The sequence below is a fragment of the Cyphomyrmex costatus genome, unplaced genomic scaffold (assembly GCF_001594065.2).
Source record: "Cyphomyrmex costatus isolate MS0001 unplaced genomic scaffold, Ccosl1.0 scaffold866, whole genome shotgun sequence".
In the NCBI taxonomy this organism is placed as follows: domain Eukaryota; kingdom Metazoa; phylum Arthropoda; class Insecta; order Hymenoptera; family Formicidae; genus Cyphomyrmex; species Cyphomyrmex costatus.
Window position 1 is genome coordinate 42,809 of NW_017280448.1, and position 19,056 is coordinate 61,864.

General features: G+C 34.0%; 4 protein-coding genes across 13 annotated transcripts in view; 2 read left to right on the top strand and 2 right to left on the bottom strand.

Annotated features, from left to right (window-relative positions):
* LOC108781658 (putative methyltransferase NSUN6) overlaps positions 1-4,505 on the top strand; it is a 6,728-nt gene extending 2,223 nt beyond the window's left edge. For all 3 annotated transcript variants that reach the window (XM_018549698.1, XM_018549699.1, XM_018549700.1), the window contains exons 2-8: positions 500-711; positions 818-940; positions 1,301-1,496; positions 1,591-1,753; positions 2,989-3,199; positions 3,455-3,745; positions 3,872-4,505. In XM_018549698.1, coding sequence (XP_018405200.1) covers positions 583-711; positions 818-940; positions 1,301-1,496; positions 1,591-1,753; positions 2,989-3,199; positions 3,455-3,745; positions 3,872-4,147 — 1,389 coding nt within the window. In that variant the 5' untranslated portion in view covers positions 500-582 and the 3' untranslated portion in view covers positions 4,148-4,505. The remainder of the gene's footprint in view (positions 1-499; positions 712-817; positions 941-1,300; positions 1,497-1,590; positions 1,754-2,988; positions 3,200-3,454; positions 3,746-3,871) is intronic.
* Positions 1,472-6,951, bottom strand: LOC108781659 (uncharacterized). 2 transcript variants are annotated; one of them, XM_018549701.1, is made up of 8 exons: positions 6,899-6,951; positions 6,340-6,475; positions 5,977-6,238; positions 5,704-5,813; positions 5,422-5,619; positions 5,220-5,345; positions 4,515-4,609; positions 1,472-1,524 (listed from the first exon to the last, which is right to left on the bottom strand). In XM_018549701.1, the coding sequence occupies exons 1-7, from the start codon at positions 6,916-6,918 to the stop codon at positions 4,529-4,531; spliced, it is 933 nt and encodes a 310-aa protein (XP_018405203.1). In that variant the 5' UTR covers positions 6,919-6,951; the 3' UTR covers positions 1,472-1,524; positions 4,515-4,528. The 2 variants fall into 2 exon arrangements, 1 of the variants encoding a protein (XP_018405203.1); XR_001940956.1 differs by lacking the exon at positions 1,472-1,524 and having other exon boundaries at positions 4,528-4,609; positions 4,943-5,345.
* A 1,758-nt stretch (positions 6,952-8,709) lies between these two features.
* Positions 8,710-14,973, bottom strand: Chro (chromodomain-containing protein chromator). 3 transcript variants are annotated; one of them, XM_018549708.1, is made up of 10 exons: positions 14,881-14,973; positions 13,686-13,773; positions 13,353-13,492; positions 13,009-13,249; positions 12,745-12,920; positions 12,527-12,666; positions 12,242-12,451; positions 12,055-12,137; positions 9,412-11,892; positions 8,710-9,062 (listed from the first exon to the last, which is right to left on the bottom strand). In XM_018549708.1, exons 2-10 carry the CDS (start codon positions 13,738-13,740, stop codon positions 8,965-8,967), a joined length of 3,624 nt encoding a protein of 1,207 aa, XP_018405210.1. In that variant the 5' UTR covers positions 13,741-13,773; positions 14,881-14,973; the 3' UTR covers positions 8,710-8,964. The 3 variants fall into 3 exon arrangements, with proteins under 3 accessions (XP_018405210.1, XP_018405211.1, XP_018405208.1); XM_018549709.1 differs by having other exon boundaries at positions 9,412-11,886; positions 13,353-13,495; XM_018549706.1 differs by having other exon boundaries at positions 13,353-13,495.
* Positions 14,480-18,822, top strand: Ssl1 (general transcription factor IIH subunit 2 Ssl1). 5 transcript variants are annotated; one of them, XM_018549712.1, is made up of 9 exons: positions 14,480-14,549; positions 15,918-16,015; positions 16,258-16,322; positions 16,470-16,671; positions 17,191-17,319; positions 17,394-17,567; positions 17,642-17,898; positions 18,261-18,510; positions 18,685-18,822. In XM_018549712.1, the coding sequence occupies exons 3-9, from the start codon at positions 16,258-16,260 to the stop codon at positions 18,820-18,822; spliced, it is 1,215 nt and encodes a 404-aa protein (XP_018405214.1). In that variant the 5' UTR covers positions 14,480-14,549; positions 15,918-16,015. The 5 variants fall into 5 exon arrangements, with proteins under 5 accessions (XP_018405214.1, XP_018405213.1, XP_018405216.1 ...); XM_018549711.1 differs by lacking the exon at positions 14,480-14,549 and adding an exon at positions 15,034-15,100; XM_018549714.1 differs by lacking the exon at positions 14,480-14,549 and adding an exon at positions 15,115-15,471 and having other exon boundaries at positions 16,244-16,322.
* The last annotated feature ends 234 nt before the right edge of the window (positions 18,823-19,056 follow it).

Consider the following 19,056-nt stretch of genomic DNA (forward strand, 5'->3'; position numbering starts at 1 on the left):
ATATATATATATATATATATATAATGTTACTGTTAGTAGATATTTACTAGGATAGCAATGACAATTAAATATGTGAAAAGTGCAAGTGATTTTGTACAAACCTTCGTTACATCACAAAGGATGATGTTATGTTCCATAAATGTCCAGAATTGATAGTTTTTTTTAATCATGCTAAACTTGCCACATAAAAGTAAATAGCTTGTATAGATATTTTGCAAATGGGAATTATTATGTGAAAACAAAAGAAATTTTTATGCAAAACTTCTATCAACCGTTACGTTCTGTACAATCAATTATCTTTCAAATCCTTCATTTTTGCCAAATGGTTAAATAGAAACTTCCTAGTTACAACAATTACAATATAGATATTCCTATATATATATTAAAGAGACATTTTGAATATATTCAGAAGCTATTCCCCAAATTTCGCGGAAATTTATCTGGATCTGAAAAAATGTCTATATCTAAATTACAAATTGTATTGATTACTTTATATTAGACGTTCAACTAAGTGCTGAATAATGATTGAAGAGCAATTGCACGAAGATAATAAGTGAAATAAATAGAAAAAAGGAAAAAGAGATGACGTCATTACAAGTGTTATTACATTGTTTGCCCTTTAAACATAAGTTTGAAATACGTGATGCATTAATAGCAGACTTAAGAAAAGCGATAATTAACGACAAATATTTGCAACAATCTGAAATTGAGGTACTTTAATAAATTTTTGCAAATTATCTTACTAGAGTATTACAAAATTATTTACTATAGTAATACAAAATTAAATATTTGTATTAAGGAAAAACAAAAATTGTAGGAAAAAATTGATGCTCTTTGTAAATGGATATGTACAACACCTAAAAAGAGCTTCTATAGACTAGATCGTTTTAAGGATGATTATACAAACGATCTGGACGATTTACACAAAGCATTAAAGCAGGTACGTTAAATAAATCAATTCTTTTTAGTAATACAGAATTATGAAATTTAATAATTTTAATGCCGATCTTGCTGTAATAAAAAACAAATGATACATGAGTTGTTTTTCGATCACAAAATATATATATTATAAAATAAATTTAAATATTTCTCTCATTATTCTCATATATTCTAAAACATTATAGTCTTGACACATATCTGAGATACATTATTTATTATTCTTTAAACTTTTGTAAATTAAAAAAAAATTTATTTATTTTTTGTCCTGGATATATTTTATATAATATATTCCTATCTCAGTTCTAGGTAGGTACTTTTTTTACAAGAAAATTTTACATGTGATATATGTATATTATGTTAGGATGGTAAACCGGATCCATCTATTCACTTCTTACCGGATCTTCCTAATGGAATAGTTGCAGTCGATAGTTGGGATCTTTCGGTATCTCTTGATTTAAAGATATGTCCAGATGAAATTATCGTCGATGCTATATGTGGTGCGGTTGTGCTAAGAGGTTCTCATGTTTTTGCTCCTGGCGTTATTGGAATGCCAAATGGTAGTTTTCATACATAGAATTCTATATTCTGTAATTAAATTATATCCATAAAAAAATCTTGTAATTAAATTTATTTAACTTTTAATATTGACAGGTTTAAGCATTAATGCTAAAGTTAGTGTATTCGCCGATGTTACTGGTCAATGTAAAAAAGGTTTAATTAAACCATATGCAAATAGTAACAAGATATATTTAGGTAATGGCATTCTTCGACAAACAAGGAAAGAATTATTTTGCAAAGCAGCTAAAAATCCACGGTATACAGTTACAAATATATGCAAGATTGGAAGCTGACTTACTTATAATTATGTAGAATCGTTAAAGAACTCTCATATTTAAAGAAGAACTTTATTACTTTCAAGCATACATAGCCTAAGAAGGGGACTTGGTTTACAATTTATCAACCTCTTCACACATCCATACCTTGTTCTCGCGCATTTTTCCTCTTTATCCTAATTTACTCGACTAACCTTCACTCAACTATCAACATTATACTTCAAAACCTTTTCTCTCTTATCTATATATATATATATATAAAAGTTATGCGTGAATATATATATATATATATATATTCACGCATAACTTTTACTCACTTTTTTTTTATTAATTTACTTCGCCTAACTACTTGCACAGAATTTCCTCTCTAGCTTTCCTATATATTCCTAACACATTACCTTGCCTCATATTTCTATTCCTTTCAATTCTTATTCTATTTCCTCACATCTTTTCTTCCTCTATTAAATTCATAACTCTAAAATCTAAATTCATACTTATATCTAAAACTAAATCTACGTTTGATGCTCTCCTGCCTTCATGCATATTCTTATCCAGAAGCACTTTGTGTGTCCTTAACTCTCTAATATTTAAATTTTAATATATATTACAAGTGGCTTAGATATAAAAATTAATGTTCATAAAAAGAGAGCTACAGCCACACGCTAGATTTGATTAGCGACGTTTATTGTAAAACATTTGTATATAAATTATAAATTAGACGTTTCGGCCCTAAACGCTCTAAATGAAGCCATCTTCAGTACAATAAAAAAAAAAAACAAACTATTTTCGCAATTATGAGAATACAAATTATTATTAATATCTTCCGGTTATAAAGTTCTAATCGATAAATCATTGTCAAGATCTATAATAAACAATTACAAATTTATATTATACAAAATCATAGTCAAAGAAGTCATTCTAATATGTTCTACTGTGGAGAGATTATTATTCCAATATGTTTATTCGTTGGTGTCAAAATCTTTATCTTGATATAACATTGATTTATTAACGTCTAATTTATAATTTATATACAAATCTTTTACAATAAACGTCGCTAACCAAATCTAGCGTGTGGCAGTAGCTCTCTTTTTATGAACATTAATTCTCATATTCAAATTATAAATATTGTACAATATTTCTGTATTGACATTTTACACATTTTAACATCATAACTTGATTTGTTACTAAATCTTTTCTATTTCAAATTATTTTCTAGTGGTATTGCAATAATTATGACTGACGTAATCTCACGAGTTCCACAATTGAACGTAAATAATGTATCTTTGAGATCACATGCATTATTGCAAAATTTACCCTCTATTGTGTGTAGCCTAATTTTAAATCCTCAACCAGGTGAAACAATCCTGGACATGTGTGCTGCACCTGGTAACAAAACCACACATATTTCCTTGCTTATGAAAGGACAGGTAAATGATTAAAGAATAAAGAAAGGGATTTAATTGTTACACAGCACGTAACTTCTTATTTTCAACTATTGTATATATTATCTACGTATTTAAATTCGCACAAGCACGAAACGATGAAAATCAGAAAAAAATAGATTTTATGCGTATATATATATATATATATATATATATATATATATATATATATGTGTGTGTGTGTGTAAAAAATCTAGTGTATTTACTAAATTTAATTATTATATTTGATATAATTTTCAGGGTACAATAATAGCTCTGGAGAAAAATTTAGGTAAAGTGAAACGATTTGAGAAAAAGTGTAATAATGTTAAAAATATTAAAATATTTTGTTGTGACGCTACCAAGGCTGTTATCGAACGAGAGCATAATTTTGTCCACACTGACGGACCTCCATTCGAAGAAAATTATTTCGATCGTATTCTCTTAGATACTCCATGCAGTGCGTTAGGTCAAAGACCACAATTATACAATACAATTACATCGGCGCAACTTTATTCTTATGTTCCTTTGCAGCGAAATCTTTTTTCTACCGTAAGTACACAAATTAAATTATTTGCCACACAAATATGTATATCTGTTAATCTGCTATACATATATATATATATATGTAATATACACATAGATTAAACTTTAATAAAAATAAATACTATTCTACAGGCTGTACGTCTTTTGAAACAAAATGGGACATTGGTATATAGTACATGCACTATCACAATAGCAGAGAATGAAGGAATTATCGCTTGGGCATTGAAACAATTTCCAAAATTGCAATTACAATCTGTCAAAAATCAAATAAATACAGATAAATATGGCACTCAAGGATATATTATAGATGGTTTAACGAGTGAAAATGCGGAAAAAGTATGCAGATTTGGACCTGAAAGTGATTCTGTTGGCTTTTTTATTGCATGTTTGAAAAAATGTTCCTACTAAGATGATATGTATCACACAATACAGGCCGCATTAATGATCATGAAAATTTGCCCAGAACCAACTGTCTTTAATAATAAATAGTATAGTACTTCGCCGGTGCGTGTTACGACTATAGATCACGACTATAGAAAAATTGTGGTTCTCATTAGTTGTCGCTAGTTAACGCGATAACGACAATTGCCGGTGAGAGAATCCTGGTAGTATTTATCGAAACATGGTCATTGTTTTTTTACCATTGTATTTCTAACTTTTTTTTTTATCGATATTCGCACATATTCGCATGCGCGCGCACACATTATGTATGAACGCATTAAAATAGTATATTTCTGTGAATATACGCGAATATTATACATATAAATAAGTATACCTTTTATTCTACTATTATTCGTATCTCACTCCATCTCCAATGATCTCTGTTGTTACCACAGAACAATTGTTGCAAATCGCATATAATGTTTCCACCTAAATTTTTAGAAAAAAAATTTTAATACCGTTTTTAGCCCGATTGAGTTTGCATCAACCTGGGTTGGAAAATACTGTGCTAATAATTGACGTTTCATGCTCTATCAGAGAGCATAAAACGTCATTTATTCAACTCAGATTAGTGCAAATCTGGTCGGGTCAGAAACGCCTAGTACTTAAAGGCTGCGTACAATCAAGGAATAGGAATACACACGCGCGCGCGCACACATACAAAAGAACAGCAAGAGAGAATTAAGAAATGTCTTTTTATAAAGAGAACAACTATTCCTACTATATAGTATTACCTATAAATATAGAAAGATCTCAACTTACAGGTACATACACTTGCAGTGTATCTCTAAATTTCTTCTAATACTGGAAAAAAGGAAGAAAAGATATCTAGCAGAAAGAGGCTGTGCACAATCAAGGAACAGGAACAGAGAAAGCATGAGAATTTCAACCCATCAGAAAGTGTGTATTCTGTAGTGCATCGTTTTCTAATTGGTTGAAATTCTCATGCTCTCTCTCTCTCTCTCTGTTCCTGTTCCTATTTCTTGATTGTGTGCGCAACCCCTAAAAATATTTTTTATTTCTTTGCATTATAATTTACATGCATTCCATAAGCATCAGGAAAGAAGTAGAGGTACAGATATATATGCTCTTGTGGTTTGAGGGTAAAATACACAGGCCGTATAGCAAAAGATGGTAAAATCAGCATATTATTATTAGTTACATCCTAAAGTAAGATAGAAATTTATTTGTATAGTTATTATCGATACTTACTTTTCTACTTTTTAGTACCATTATTTTACCTCGATATGCATCGAACACCAATCTATTTCGCTCATAATAAAGAATTTTCCTTCACCACCGACATTTTTAATTATCAGTGGTAAGGTAACTTGTTCACCTACTAGACATTCTCCACAATCAAAGCTCTTTAATTTCCTATATCCCGTTATGCTCTCTGTAGATGTATCCGATGTACAGCTCTTACTTGTATCGGTAAACTGTAAGTTTTTATTAAAATATTATAGTTTTTTAACTGCGTAATTATTTCTCGATTATCATTGAAAATTGAAGTAGAGTTATACCTCTTTGTAAGAATCCGTTTGTCGATATGGAATTTTTATAATCCAATCCGTATTTTTTATCATTGTTTGCGATTCTTTCAATGAATGTTCGAAATAGGGGACGTTAATCACTATAAAAGAAACAATGATATATGGAAGATTACAATTCTAATTTTTTTTACGATACATATTAATTTTATCTTCCACATTTTATATATATTTTGCTTATTTCTTCATATGTGCAACTTGTACATACATGTACCGACGTGTTTTGACAATTGTAAATTTATTTACCTCTCAATAATGGTGGATCTCGATACCCGCGTAATTTAACAATTATCGAACGTCCTTGTTGTACATTTATTACTAATGTTTCATCGGGTTCGTCCAAGATATCGCAACGGAAGAAAATAATCAATTTTTTATACATTCCTGGAGAAATACTCCCTGTTTGTGTTTTAGGTTCGATCATGATAGTGAATCGAGAATAATTAGGTCTTGCCATTAATTGAAATCTGGCTGAAGAATTGCTCATGTTTTGTAACATGATAACTTTCTATAATGAAGAGGAATCAGAAGATATATATATATATATATATATAGAGAGAGAGAGAGAGAGGGGGGGGAAGAATATTATTTTTATTTTCCTATATATACCTGGTATAATTTATTCGATTCATAATTGCGAAATTCCACAGAATTAGGGATTGCAATTAAGACTGTTTTTTGTAATTTTGGTTTTGAGGTATCTTTCTTTGATCGTCTAACTGACGAGAAAGTTGATTCAATTTTTCTGAGAAAGAATTAATGATGCGTAACATATGCATGTGTGTCTATATATATATATATATATATATGTTTAAAAACGATAAAAAACAATTAATATATATAGTCATTATTTTTTATCGTTTTTCTAAATAAGTTCTAAATATATGTAGCTCTATGTCTTAAATTAATACCTTATCATCTGCATTCAACACATATATTTAGTAATTAATTTAAAAAAATAATGAGGCTGATATATATTGCGTTTCGTTATTCATTGCGAGTACTAAAAATCTATAGTTCATGTCATAGATTATATGATATTATAACCTCGTTTTTTTTATTTAATAATAGAATACAAATAACAAGGTGTTAATGTAAGAGAGAGTTACATATTACTTAAAATTTATTGAGAGAAATGATAAAAAAACAATAGAAATTTTTGTAATACCTGGCACAAAAACTTGTCATGAGGATTATAAATATCTAGGTTTTTAATAGGATATCATAGGATATAATGTTTTGAAAATAGACCGACTTATAAAAAGTTATAATTTTATGTTTATTACATATTAAAATCGATATTAATGGAATAAATTTGAGAACTAAATACAAACTTATGAATAACATTTATGACACATTCCAGCGTTTTCCAAATACACGAAGCCAAAATAAAACACCGTCGGTATATAAGACGTCATTTTTTTTCTTTTTTGTTTGATTTCTTTAATTTTTTATAAAACAAGAAAAAAGAAAGGAATAGATTAATAAAAGGAAAAAAAAATTAAAACCACGTTCGTTTTCATTGCAGGAATCGCAAATAGATTTTGCGTGGAAATTACAATTATTTATTTCATACCTCTATGTATTATACATAATAATGTCGAAAGTAAATTTTTACTTTATGCGTAAAACTTGTATCACACTACGCATTGGAGACTAAGGAGTGTGAATTGGAGATTAAAATTCAACTAGTCAGATAATTTTAATTAATTTCGTTCTGAATAGAGTAATCTTCAATTCATAATCCTCAATTTCCAATGATTAGTGACATGGATTAAACAGCGGTTATAACATTACAACTAGTTTGCAATATCTCACGATTACCTGCAACTACTCAGGTAGAAACGGGTTTAATAACAGAACGCAAATTGATACTCCGTTCAACAACATTGTATTTTAAGCTTTATAGGTTCAGAAATTATAAGTGTTTTATTAGAGTGCACTTATGTATTTATTCTACAGATAAGCATACACAATCCATGTGATGGTTGCATCACAGCGAAATTGACTGGATGCATTAATGTGCGCATTTCAGTGCACATTAAAAAAAAAAGACTGTCGTACATAAATTGATATAAAGGCATAGGCATAAGAGTGCGGATTCAATTCGCGTGAGATGCTCTTTGTCAAAACAATTTATTGCGTTTTATAGATCCCTTTTGTACCAATTTCTCGTCAATCAAAATTCTTATATTATAGTTTATAGTTGGATTAAGGTTACACCAGATATTTAATCTGTAGCAGATATTAATACATCCAATTAAATTTTTTATAAAACACATGTTACAATCATATAACATGATTGTTATATGATTTGTAGAATATGATTTATAGAATATTTTATGATTTATAGAATCACATAATTTATAGAATATTTCACATTCTTTCATAGTTTTACCTATTTTCATATATTTAGAGATAAAACAAAAAACGAAGAAATTTTGGTTTAGACTAAATAATGTCATGGTATTTTTTATATGCTTTATACTTTAATTGGATGGATTCTTCAATTTACCTTACAGGCATCCGACAATCATACCATATCACTTTGGACTTTGTATGCATGGAATAAAATTTTTTTTTACCAAAGCTTATTATTGATTGGAAAATATAAAACCCCATATTATACTTTTCTATTCTACAAATACAATGTTTGCTTTGTCGCGCATACTATATCATTGCATTGAAAGTACTATTTTATCTTTGTGTTTCACAATTTTCTGTGCTATCCGATATCATAAAAGTTTAACACAAAATGGAGATGTCTGAAAATTGTTTTACATTCAGACATTTATATGTGTTCACATACATTTTGTGCGTGCGTGCGTCATTCACATTCATTTACTCATGCACGCACGCACGCACGCACGTATACGTATGTATACATACACATACATACATATATGTACGTATGTGTATATATATATATATATATATAATATATATAAATGTATGTGTGTGTACCAACACGTTCCTCTTGTTTAATCTAAAAATTTAACTTTTTCTTGGTGTGTGCTGATTTTTTTACAGTATACCAGCTAGTTCTCCGTCTTACAACATTTAGCCTAGTCATTGAATATTAAGACGTCATTAACGTGCAATTGTACGAACGTTGAACGTTTTTACATATATACAATTCACGATCACGTTTTAAACGTACAATATGCACGTAACGTGCAATTCGATGCATTGGCATGGGATTTTATTAGCATATGCGCAAAATGATGTTTGTTTTCACTTATCAAGTTCCAAAGCAGCATACTGCTCCTCATCCACTTCGGTCATCATTAAATTTCCGTCCGGCAACAACAACACTACTCTCCTGGTTCCTCCTAAAAGAGGGAAAAAAATTAGAGATTGAATGAATTAAATATATATCATTCTTTCTACACATACATACACATACGCACGCACACGAAGTTTCGATAATTTTATTATTACCGGTATACATTGTTTATGGGTGTGGCCCAGTTAGCGCTACAAATGTTTCAAAGTTTTTGATTGACCAATCAGAAGAAAGAATTTAGTAATTGACCAATCAAAGAAAATTTCAAAGTATTTTAAATAGAATCAAATGAACCGTAATCTATATTTCATGTTAGGAGCAATTTGAACAAAAATTTTAGAATCTTTGACAATAAAAAGATGCAATCAAGAGATTATTATTATTATTATTATTACCTGGAGTGGGTTCTTCAGCTTGCACTACTTGAGCTATAACAGACTGTCCATCGTTATGTCCATCATTATCTTCTTGGGTTCCACTTACATCGGACGCATTTGTGTTATCCATTATAGACATAACCATTGAATTTTCAGTCGGTTCTGTTCCATCTTCCTTTACGTAAAACTGCGGCGTGAGATTTACCTGATCAGGGATCAACTGTGCTACAGCTTCAGCTACCGCATGATCCAATGTTAAGACTGATCCTTCATCTCCTTGTTGCTCGGTGGTGACATATACACACTGCTGCTCGCCATCGGCGCCATGCGTCACGAGGAGAGTTTGTCCATCTTCAGCTTGACTCGCGACTTGATAGACGACGCCATGTTCAGCTATAGTAACCAAATTGGATGCATCGTCCGTCATTTTCTTCTCTTCCGGTACCTTTTCCCCAGTCTTGACATCTGCCGTTGTTACCGACATAGTAACGGTAGATGTTGTCGGAACTGTCGACAATACCGTAGTAATGGATGTTTCAGCAGAACTAGAAACAACGGTTTCTGTCGAAGACGTTACTGTGGATACAGATTGTGAAACGGTGGTTACTGCTGTCGTAGAAGCGGTATCGTCCAAGCAAGGTAAATCTGGCGCAGATATCGTTACATTCGATAAATTAATCTGTGCTGTTTCACTGTCTTGAACAATGGTGCCGGTCGTTCCACCTGGACTCATCTCTACTCTCATAATACCACCGCTTTCGGTGAGTGAGTCAAGAGAAGGTAAGACCAATTCGGCGGTAGCATTATTGGTAGAAGCGGTTGTGGTTGTAGTAGTGGTAACGGTGGTAGTACTGGCATCGGTCGCAGCTGCGACAGTCGTAGCCGTAGCTAGACCTGCTGTCACAGTTTCGGACGTGTTAGTTTTTGTTACAGTCGAATTTGCTGTTGCTTCACCAGGTTCAGGTTCTGGACCCTGTTGTTCAATCGGTTCACCATCTGGACCGATTATGCGTCCCGTGAGGGGACATAATGTGAATGGACGCGGTGGACTGTCAGGTTCTGGAGCCGTAACAACATCCGGCTCAGGAGCAGGTGGAAGATCTGATTCATCTTCGCTGCTACTCTCTTCCGAGCCGACTTCGTGAAATTCCATGTGAAGTCCATCACCTTCCGCTAATTTGCTTTCCTTCGCGGGTTTGGAACTTGTCTGACCTATTGGTGAAGGCGTCTCGGAAGTACCTACTTTTGCTCTGCCTCGGCCCGCAACGGCACGAGCACCTGCCAAAAGTCCACGACCACCCGGTTTTATGCCTGCTGCTTCTTGAGCTTTTCTCTTTACCATCAATAACTTTTGTTGCGGAGATAACAATGATTGTGCCTTACCTACTGGTGTCTTCAAAGATTGCTTTATTTGTGGTGGTGATGATGATTGTCGTGGTGATGATGATTGTTGTACTGAATTGGTGCCAGTTTTGATTATCTGTTTGGACTGCGGAGACGTTGTGAGTACCGTGAATTTTGGTCTAATTTGCGTGACCGTACCAGTCATTGTGACAACCGGTGAAACGGTCTGTTGCGTACTTACAACTGTCGTCGTACGCTTTTGCAACACCGGACGCGTCGCTTGCGCCTGAATCCTCGGTGCAGGTGCTCTGACGGGCGTACGAATTGTACCAAGAACGCTTGTTGCTGCTGTCGGACGCAATGTCGGTCTAGGTAGTAAAGGACGACCGTCTGTCGTTCGCTGAGGCGTGACAGGAGCAGATCTTATACCTGTAGTTATTCTCGGTTGTAAAGTTATTGGTGTCGGCACTGCAGTCACAACATGTATCTGTTGCAATTGCGACGGATCCGGTTTTGGCTGTATCTTTACAGGCTCACTCTTCTGTACGCTGCCCATTTTCGGTGTAACGCTCTTGACCACCTTCATCTGAGTTACCATTTGGCTTCCGTCCATTTTCGAAACGACTTTCACAGGGGTCATCGAATTAGACTGAGACGTCGAGATTATTTGTTTTTTTATTACGTTTGTATTATCTCGATTTTGAACCATTACGACACTTTGCGTTGTCGGAGATCCTTTGACCGCTAGTTTTCCACTGGGGGACGAATTCAATTTAATGATACCATCTTTTCGCGACATGACATAGAGACCGGAAGCCAAATTCGGCATTTGTTTGGGATCGACTTTAACAACTCCCTTGGCGCTAGCCACTAAAACAGGCTGTTGGCTAGATTTTGCTCCCTCTGGAGACTGCAAACCTAATGACGTTGCCAGATCGGTAGACGAAACCGAAGTTCTGTTGGATCCATTCGATTGCGCATTAGCGCGATTGAACGCACGTTGAATTACGTCGCTACGGCCCACCATTCTTTCGTCTTCGGATTCTCCAGTCCATTCGTCATCACTTCCCGTGTCACCTTTCGTTCTCTTTGCTGCACTACTTCCTCCTTCTTCTGAATCGCTTTCCGAATCATCGATCCTCCTTTTACCTAACACTACATTTGTACAAATATCAATTCAAACAGCGTATACTTAATATGTCGTTTAATATGTTATTTATTATGTTTTAATATTTAAAAAAAAAGTTTAGTATTAAATATGTCGATTGCAAAATTATATATATGTATCAAGTGCGCGTGTAATTTCAAAATACGTACGTTCGTTTTCTTCGTCTTTCATCGAACCACACCATTGCTTGACTTGATCCATCGCTTTTGATTTACTAGACCGCATCGGGCGTCTATGCAGCAATTAACAAATTCACATAAACATCAGTGATTCATAGAATAAAATAAAATATTTCGTAATTGTATTGTTTAATTAAAAAATAGCAAAGTTGCTCACCCTGCTTGAACCGCTGTACTTGGTCCAGGCTGACTAGTCTCAGCTTTCATCACCGATTTTTGCGTCTGCAAACTCACACGTCCAACGATCTTTGTATTAGCCTGCTGTTGTGCTTTAAGCTCTTTTTGCTTGGCGAGATTTCGCTCAAATTCATCCAACAAACTTTTGCACGTTGCTACAGCCTCTGCAGATTCCCATGTATTGTTTTCACTACAAATTTGCAACATTTCGAAATACATTGTTAGAAAAAAAGAAAGATATGTGCAATTGATAGGAAGTACCCACTGTGAATAGCCTTCCCACTTGATTAAGTATTCCGAGCATCTCTTTTTTGGATTAAAGCGTTTGGCTAATATTTTATCGACAATGTATTCTTCGTTATTCAGGTCTGTATCTTCTTCAGCAATTGCTTTGCCAGACTTAATCTGCAAAAATATTGAGATAGATCAAGCGGATTCCAAACATGCATTGTATTTTGTTAAACAAATGGTATCAAATAATACTTTAGGCTTAATCGATGGTTTCAGCCTTGGTTTTTCTTTTTTGTCTACTTCAATTTCCATAGATTCATTTTTTTGTGTTTTTGTTTCCAGTAATTTCGCAGAATCCTTTTTAGCTTCACCTGTTTCTTCCGGTTGTCCATTTCTGACAACTTTACGAACTATCAGTGGTTTGGCACCTGCAAAGCAAGAAATGTTCATCTTGTTAATAAAGTTAGCACCTTTTTTTGTATCTTATAAGTTTTTTTTTTCCTCTTTAACAATCACCTTCGATATTGGTATTTGATTGAATTTGTATTGGGGTATCCTGCATTTTTGCGTTACTAATTTTTGTAAAGGTTTGTATAGTTTTTCCTGCTGTAACCCATGCCTCTCTCACATGCGTATCCATCTTACACCATTTCTGATACAATTCCCAAGCACTAGATGTATCCTTGTCTGAACTGTCTTGTTGAATTTGTGTATCTTTCCATAGTAGAAATGCCCATACTTGTGCTTTTTGCCCATTCTACAAATATAAAAGGAACATTTCAGATGAGCAATTTTTCCCAATTCTGTACAATCTGTATGTGTTGCATACAGATGTGAAGGCACAAAGTATAAATACAAACGTCGTTAGTTTCACGAATATGTGATGCTTTAGAACAGGCTCTCTCCTTTGTACGATGTTCTTGAAACTCTTCGATAAAATGAAAGACAGAATGACACTGTCCACATACCAGTACATCTAATCGTCCCATTTCTTCTTGTGCTGCTAATGAGGTAGAAAAGTAATTGAAAGCAAAGCAGAAATACAAGCACAATAGTTGTGTAAAATATTTATTATATGTCTTAATTCTTTGATTATAGAAAAAGGAAAAAGTAGACAAGATAGAAAACAAATCAAATATGATTTCCAAGTGATGCGACAACAGAAAAAATGTAATAATCAACATAACAATTACCTTTAATAATATTGGGTTTATTACCGATGGCTGAAGGGCCATCGTCTCCCTCCATTCTGTATACGATACTCGTCTCGCGATCTCTTTTCTAAAAATTAAATAACGTCACTGTTAATTGTTAAACAGCAAGGAATGAATAGGGAATTTCTGTTTGGTACGATGGATATTTGAACAATGAAAACGAAGATATAGTGAGGGGAAAAAAAGAGAAACACCGAATCGAAACAAACTTTGCTAACATGAGACAATTGAATAAAAAAGGCGGGAGACGTCTGGCGCGAAAATGGTGAAAACGCAAGTCGAGTATATATACACTACGTCAAATCTAAATTTTGCACTTTTGCGTTCGGTAACGAGAAAATAGAAGCGCAATAGAGGACGAAGAATGTCGACGATCGCGAGTATCGCTGCTTCCTTCTTTTTGTTTCTCTTTCTCTCTCAAGAAAGACATTTCGTACACGCCGATTCGTACACGCGCGATCTACAGTTTGGTCCCCGAAGCCAGCCACGTGAGAAAAGAATGCTCAAGAACGTCGTTACTAACGCTTAATCGAAATACAGGTATAATTATGTTGACTGTGTTCAAATAAAAGCGTCGAGACCATCGTGTAATTCGAGAGTGGGCGTGTGTGGCACTGAACTGTGGGTGAACTACAAGGCGATTGTAAACGGGACCAGTGACGACTGCCGCGAATGCGTGAATTATGGACGACACTCGCGCGCCGAGCGTTCACTCGATGGCAATTGTTCCCGCGCCACGCGGATATGGAGTATGTACATACTGTATGTACGGACTGGGATGGACGCTGCTGCACAGCGCTCTTATCTCGCGCTAATAACAAGCAAGAGAGCTATCTTTCAATCGTAAGGTTCGAGAGACCGGTGTGATCGGTGTGCCGGTAACACCGGTGCCGTTCTCTTTATATTAATATTGTTGTTGTTGTCGTCGTCGTCGTCGTCATCGTCATCATCGCTATCGTCGTCGTCACGGTTGGTCGTCGATGAGAACTCGTCGTCTCCTCTGTTCCTCACGAGCAAGCCAATGCTCGTCAAAGATGGCTCTCGTCACCGATTTGTACTTTCGTATGAACCACTCACTTCCTGTCTTTACATGAACGCTTTCTGAACACCCCGTGAAATTTCGGATCGCGATTAACGTCGCGATCGTAAAGGTGAATCGGCGATGCTCACTTACATACGGCGAAACTGGCGAAGGACCGTATTTCCCCTTAGCTTGGAAAACTGCTCGTTGTCGCGCAAGACTGGACGAAAACAGCGACCGTGAGCGACCGCGTCGGCCGACAGTGGCGCCATCAGCGCCATGGCGGCGATGGCGGTTGATGGCGGTCGCCCGGCATTACCTCGTGTCCTTTTTGCTGCCTTTTTGCCCAGACCAGACGTTTTATGCTTCTGTCGTACGTTTGTTGTATACTTTATTGACATACTTTACCTGACAATACCGACAATCCCGGCATGCTCCGACCAACTCCGATCGGCTCCGATCAGCCCGTGATCCCCGATATACTGTACGATCAACCGTTGATCATCCGCGCAATGTTCCCAATTCCCAAATCTCTTTGCCCTTTCCTTTCTCTGTTCTCAACTTTCCTCGTTCTTTCTTCGACCCAGCACAAATTTGTCTCGACTTTCGACCGATCTCGACCTATCCCAAGCACGGATTTGCACGGATTTTCACGGATTTTCGCGGATTCTCGCGCGCCGGTGATCTATTGAAATCTACGTTTTGAATGATTCGGATGATTTTACCCAGATATAGCTTACCCAGGTAGTTTAGATTTTTCATCAACCTTTCTATTTATTCTTTAAAAATGAAATATAATCTTTGCTCCGCGTGCGTTTCTAAATAGTAAATCCCTCGTGTCGAATCGGATGTCCACGTCAGGTAGATCGATGCAAGAGTAATTCTACGATTTTTTTTTATTCCACCATGGATTTTACGATGTCTCACTGGTTCATGTGCAATTCGGTGCCTGAGATGATTTTTCAAGCTGGACTCTTCATTCGCGTATTTTATTCACAGAATCGAATTCTTGCAAACCTTTGCTCATTTTAACCTCTCACACTAGATCCATTCTCTGCATTTTTATCTTCTGTTCATCTTTATTTTTTATTTAATTCTTCAACATCTTATTTTCATTTCATTTTTCCAATGCTGAGACGACTGTAAAATAGCGATCATGAAATTATTACATTATTTTTTTTACACTGCAGCACACACACCCTGCATAGAATCTAATGATGATATAATCTTCAAGGATTTGTCAGGATTTGTGCGAGTTTGAGCATCATATGTAAACAATATTCTTCAAGTGAGTCAAATAATTACACAAGGCATGGTACATATATGTGTGTGTGTGTGTATATATATATGGCCAGAGATACTACCGCATCTCCTGATATATATAAAAAAAATATATATATATAAATAAAAGGTCAACATATATATACTATGCTACATAGTTTTTAAGTCATTCTGACCTTTTATTTTTCATCATTCTAAAAATGTGTGATTTTATTATATTTTTTATTATATATAGAATATTTTATCTAGATGATGGCAGAAGAGGAATCTGAGGAAAAGGAGTACCGTTGGGAAACTGGTTACGAAAAGACATGGTACAGATTTTATATTGGTTATACATCTATACATATTTAATACGATATTTTGATTTAGATAAGAGTTTTATATTCATGTATTGTAGTATGAATTCATGTAATAGATAATATAACAACAATTCTTGACAATTGTGTACCTGTTTATAGGGAAGCAATCAAGGAAGATGACCATGGTTTGTTGGAAGCTTCTGTAGCGGATATTATTCACAATGCCAAGAGGAAACGCCAGTTGGAAAGAAAACAGGGTGCTAGATTAGGAATGATGAGGCATCTTTATATTATCTTAGATGCTTCGGAGTCAATGTCTAATCAAGATTTGAAGCCAACTCGTTTTCTATGTTCTCTAAAGGTACAATGAAAGAATATGTGTTAACAATTATTCTTTTTTCTGTCTGTGTATACAGGATATCCGTAAATGAGATCAAACTATATTAAAGTGAGTTTGGCTCCAATCTTTACACACATCCTGCATATGTGTGCAATATAAAATATAATGTATACATAGCAATCTTTCCCTCTTTCCCCCCTCTCCCTCTCTCCCTCCCTCACGTACACACACACAAAATATATATATATACACATATATATGTTAGGTGTATACAAATTAGTTCAGTCCGTTTTTTGTGTTTAAAAATGCATTTATTTCAAAATAAAATGAATGAACAGATTAATTAAAGTATTGTCTATCTCTGGCTACTACTTTTCCCATCTCTCAGGCAATTTTCGAATTCCATTTCAGAAAAATGACTCGTCTTTGGAGGCAATCATCTTTTGGAAAACGGACCATACTAAATTGTACTCCTAATATATATATATATATATTCATGTTATATAAATGTATATATTCATTGAATGTATTTATTTCAAGCTTCTAGAAGATTTTATCGAAGAATTTTTCTATCAAAATCCTATAAGTCAATTAGGTGTAATTATAACTAGAAATAAAAGGGCTGAGAAAATTAGCGATTTGGCTGGTAACTCAAAGAAGCATGTCAAGGTAATTATTTTATTATATATTACCCTTTTTGTTTATTATATCTTGAATATTTCATTTTATCATCTATTTTATAGGAATTGCAAATTTTACAACAAACTGTAGTAAGCGGTGAACCTTCTTTGCAAAACTCTTTAGAATTGGCAACAAAGTTATTGAAATTATTACCATCACACGCTAGTAAAGAAATATTGGTAATTATAGGGGCCTTAACTACATGCGACCCTGGGGATATCAACGAAACAATAAGAGTATGCTTTAATTTCTGTGTTCTTCGTTTGCTTCGAAAATATATATATATTTTTCAATGTTGAGTTTATTTTAGAATATGAAATTGGATAGTATTAGATGTAGTGTAATAGGATTAGCCGCTGAATTATATATTTGTAAACGAATGGCGAACATTACCGGTGGCGAACATAGCGTTGCACTCGATGATAAACATTACAAGGAGCAATTGAATGCACATATAGATCCTCCGCCTGCTGCAATGCGATTAGATGCAGCGCTTGTGAAAATGGGGTTTCCTCATCACGCTCTACACTCTAATGCACCAGATACATCTATAACAGTATGTATGTGGTAAGTATATATGCGCAAGTCAAAATAATATGCCTATATATGATATTTTATACATATTTTGTTTTTTTTTTACAATTACACCAGAAGATTATCGCCATGTTGCCGTTCATTTTTAAAGCCAATATTACCAATATCAGTGCACCCTTTGCCCTGATAAAGTAAACGACAATGGTTCACGAAACATTGGCTTTGAACGACAACACGACGATAACCCACAAACCTTCTGGTATAATTGAAGATAATATCCGTGAAAACCTCAAATGCGTTGTTTTTTTTTTTTTACATTATACTTCTTAATTTTAGTTTTACGCATAATATTTACGCGTATTTTCTTTTCTTTAATCTCTTCTCTTTTTTTTTAGTCATGCACACAATTCCGATGAAACAGTCAAACTTATGACTACCGGCTACCTTTGTCCCCAGTGCCTCAGTAAACATTGCGAGCTACCTGTGGAATGTAGAGCTTGCGGTCTTACTCTAGTATCCGCTCCACATTTAGCTCGATCGTATCACTATCTATTTCCTGTTGATCCTTTCAAAGAAATTGCACCTGAGAGTGATTACACTCTCTGCTTTGGTTGCCAAAAAGCTTTTGCTCAAAAGGATAAAAAGGTAATACTTATCATTTCTTTTCTACACTAATACAAGAAATTAGAAATTTATCGAAGCTTGTAATAAATTGAAGTTTATCAAGATATTGTTTTAATCTGCCAAAATATCATACATACCATATATGTATATATGAATATTTTAAACAGCAAGCGTATCATATATATTTATTTTTAGGTATATACCTGCGGAAAATGTAATCGAGTGTTTTGCTTAGACTGTGAGATTTTTATTCACGAAATATTGCACACGTGTCCTGGTTGTGCAATAAATCCTGAAACATATAGAAAAAGAGAATCTACAGATAGATCTTGAAATGATTTATTCAGTATAAATTCTGCCAAAGAGCAACTCAAATTATGTTGCATAATATATAATTAATTTTTTAATAATTCAATCTCTGTTTCAGTATACATAATATTGTATAATATCATATTAAAAAAATTCTATAAGGAAGTATATATAGAATGTTTGAAGCAAATATTGTGAATATTAAAGCTTCTATATAATTATCAATATTTGCATAAAACAATTATAATTTCAATCGTA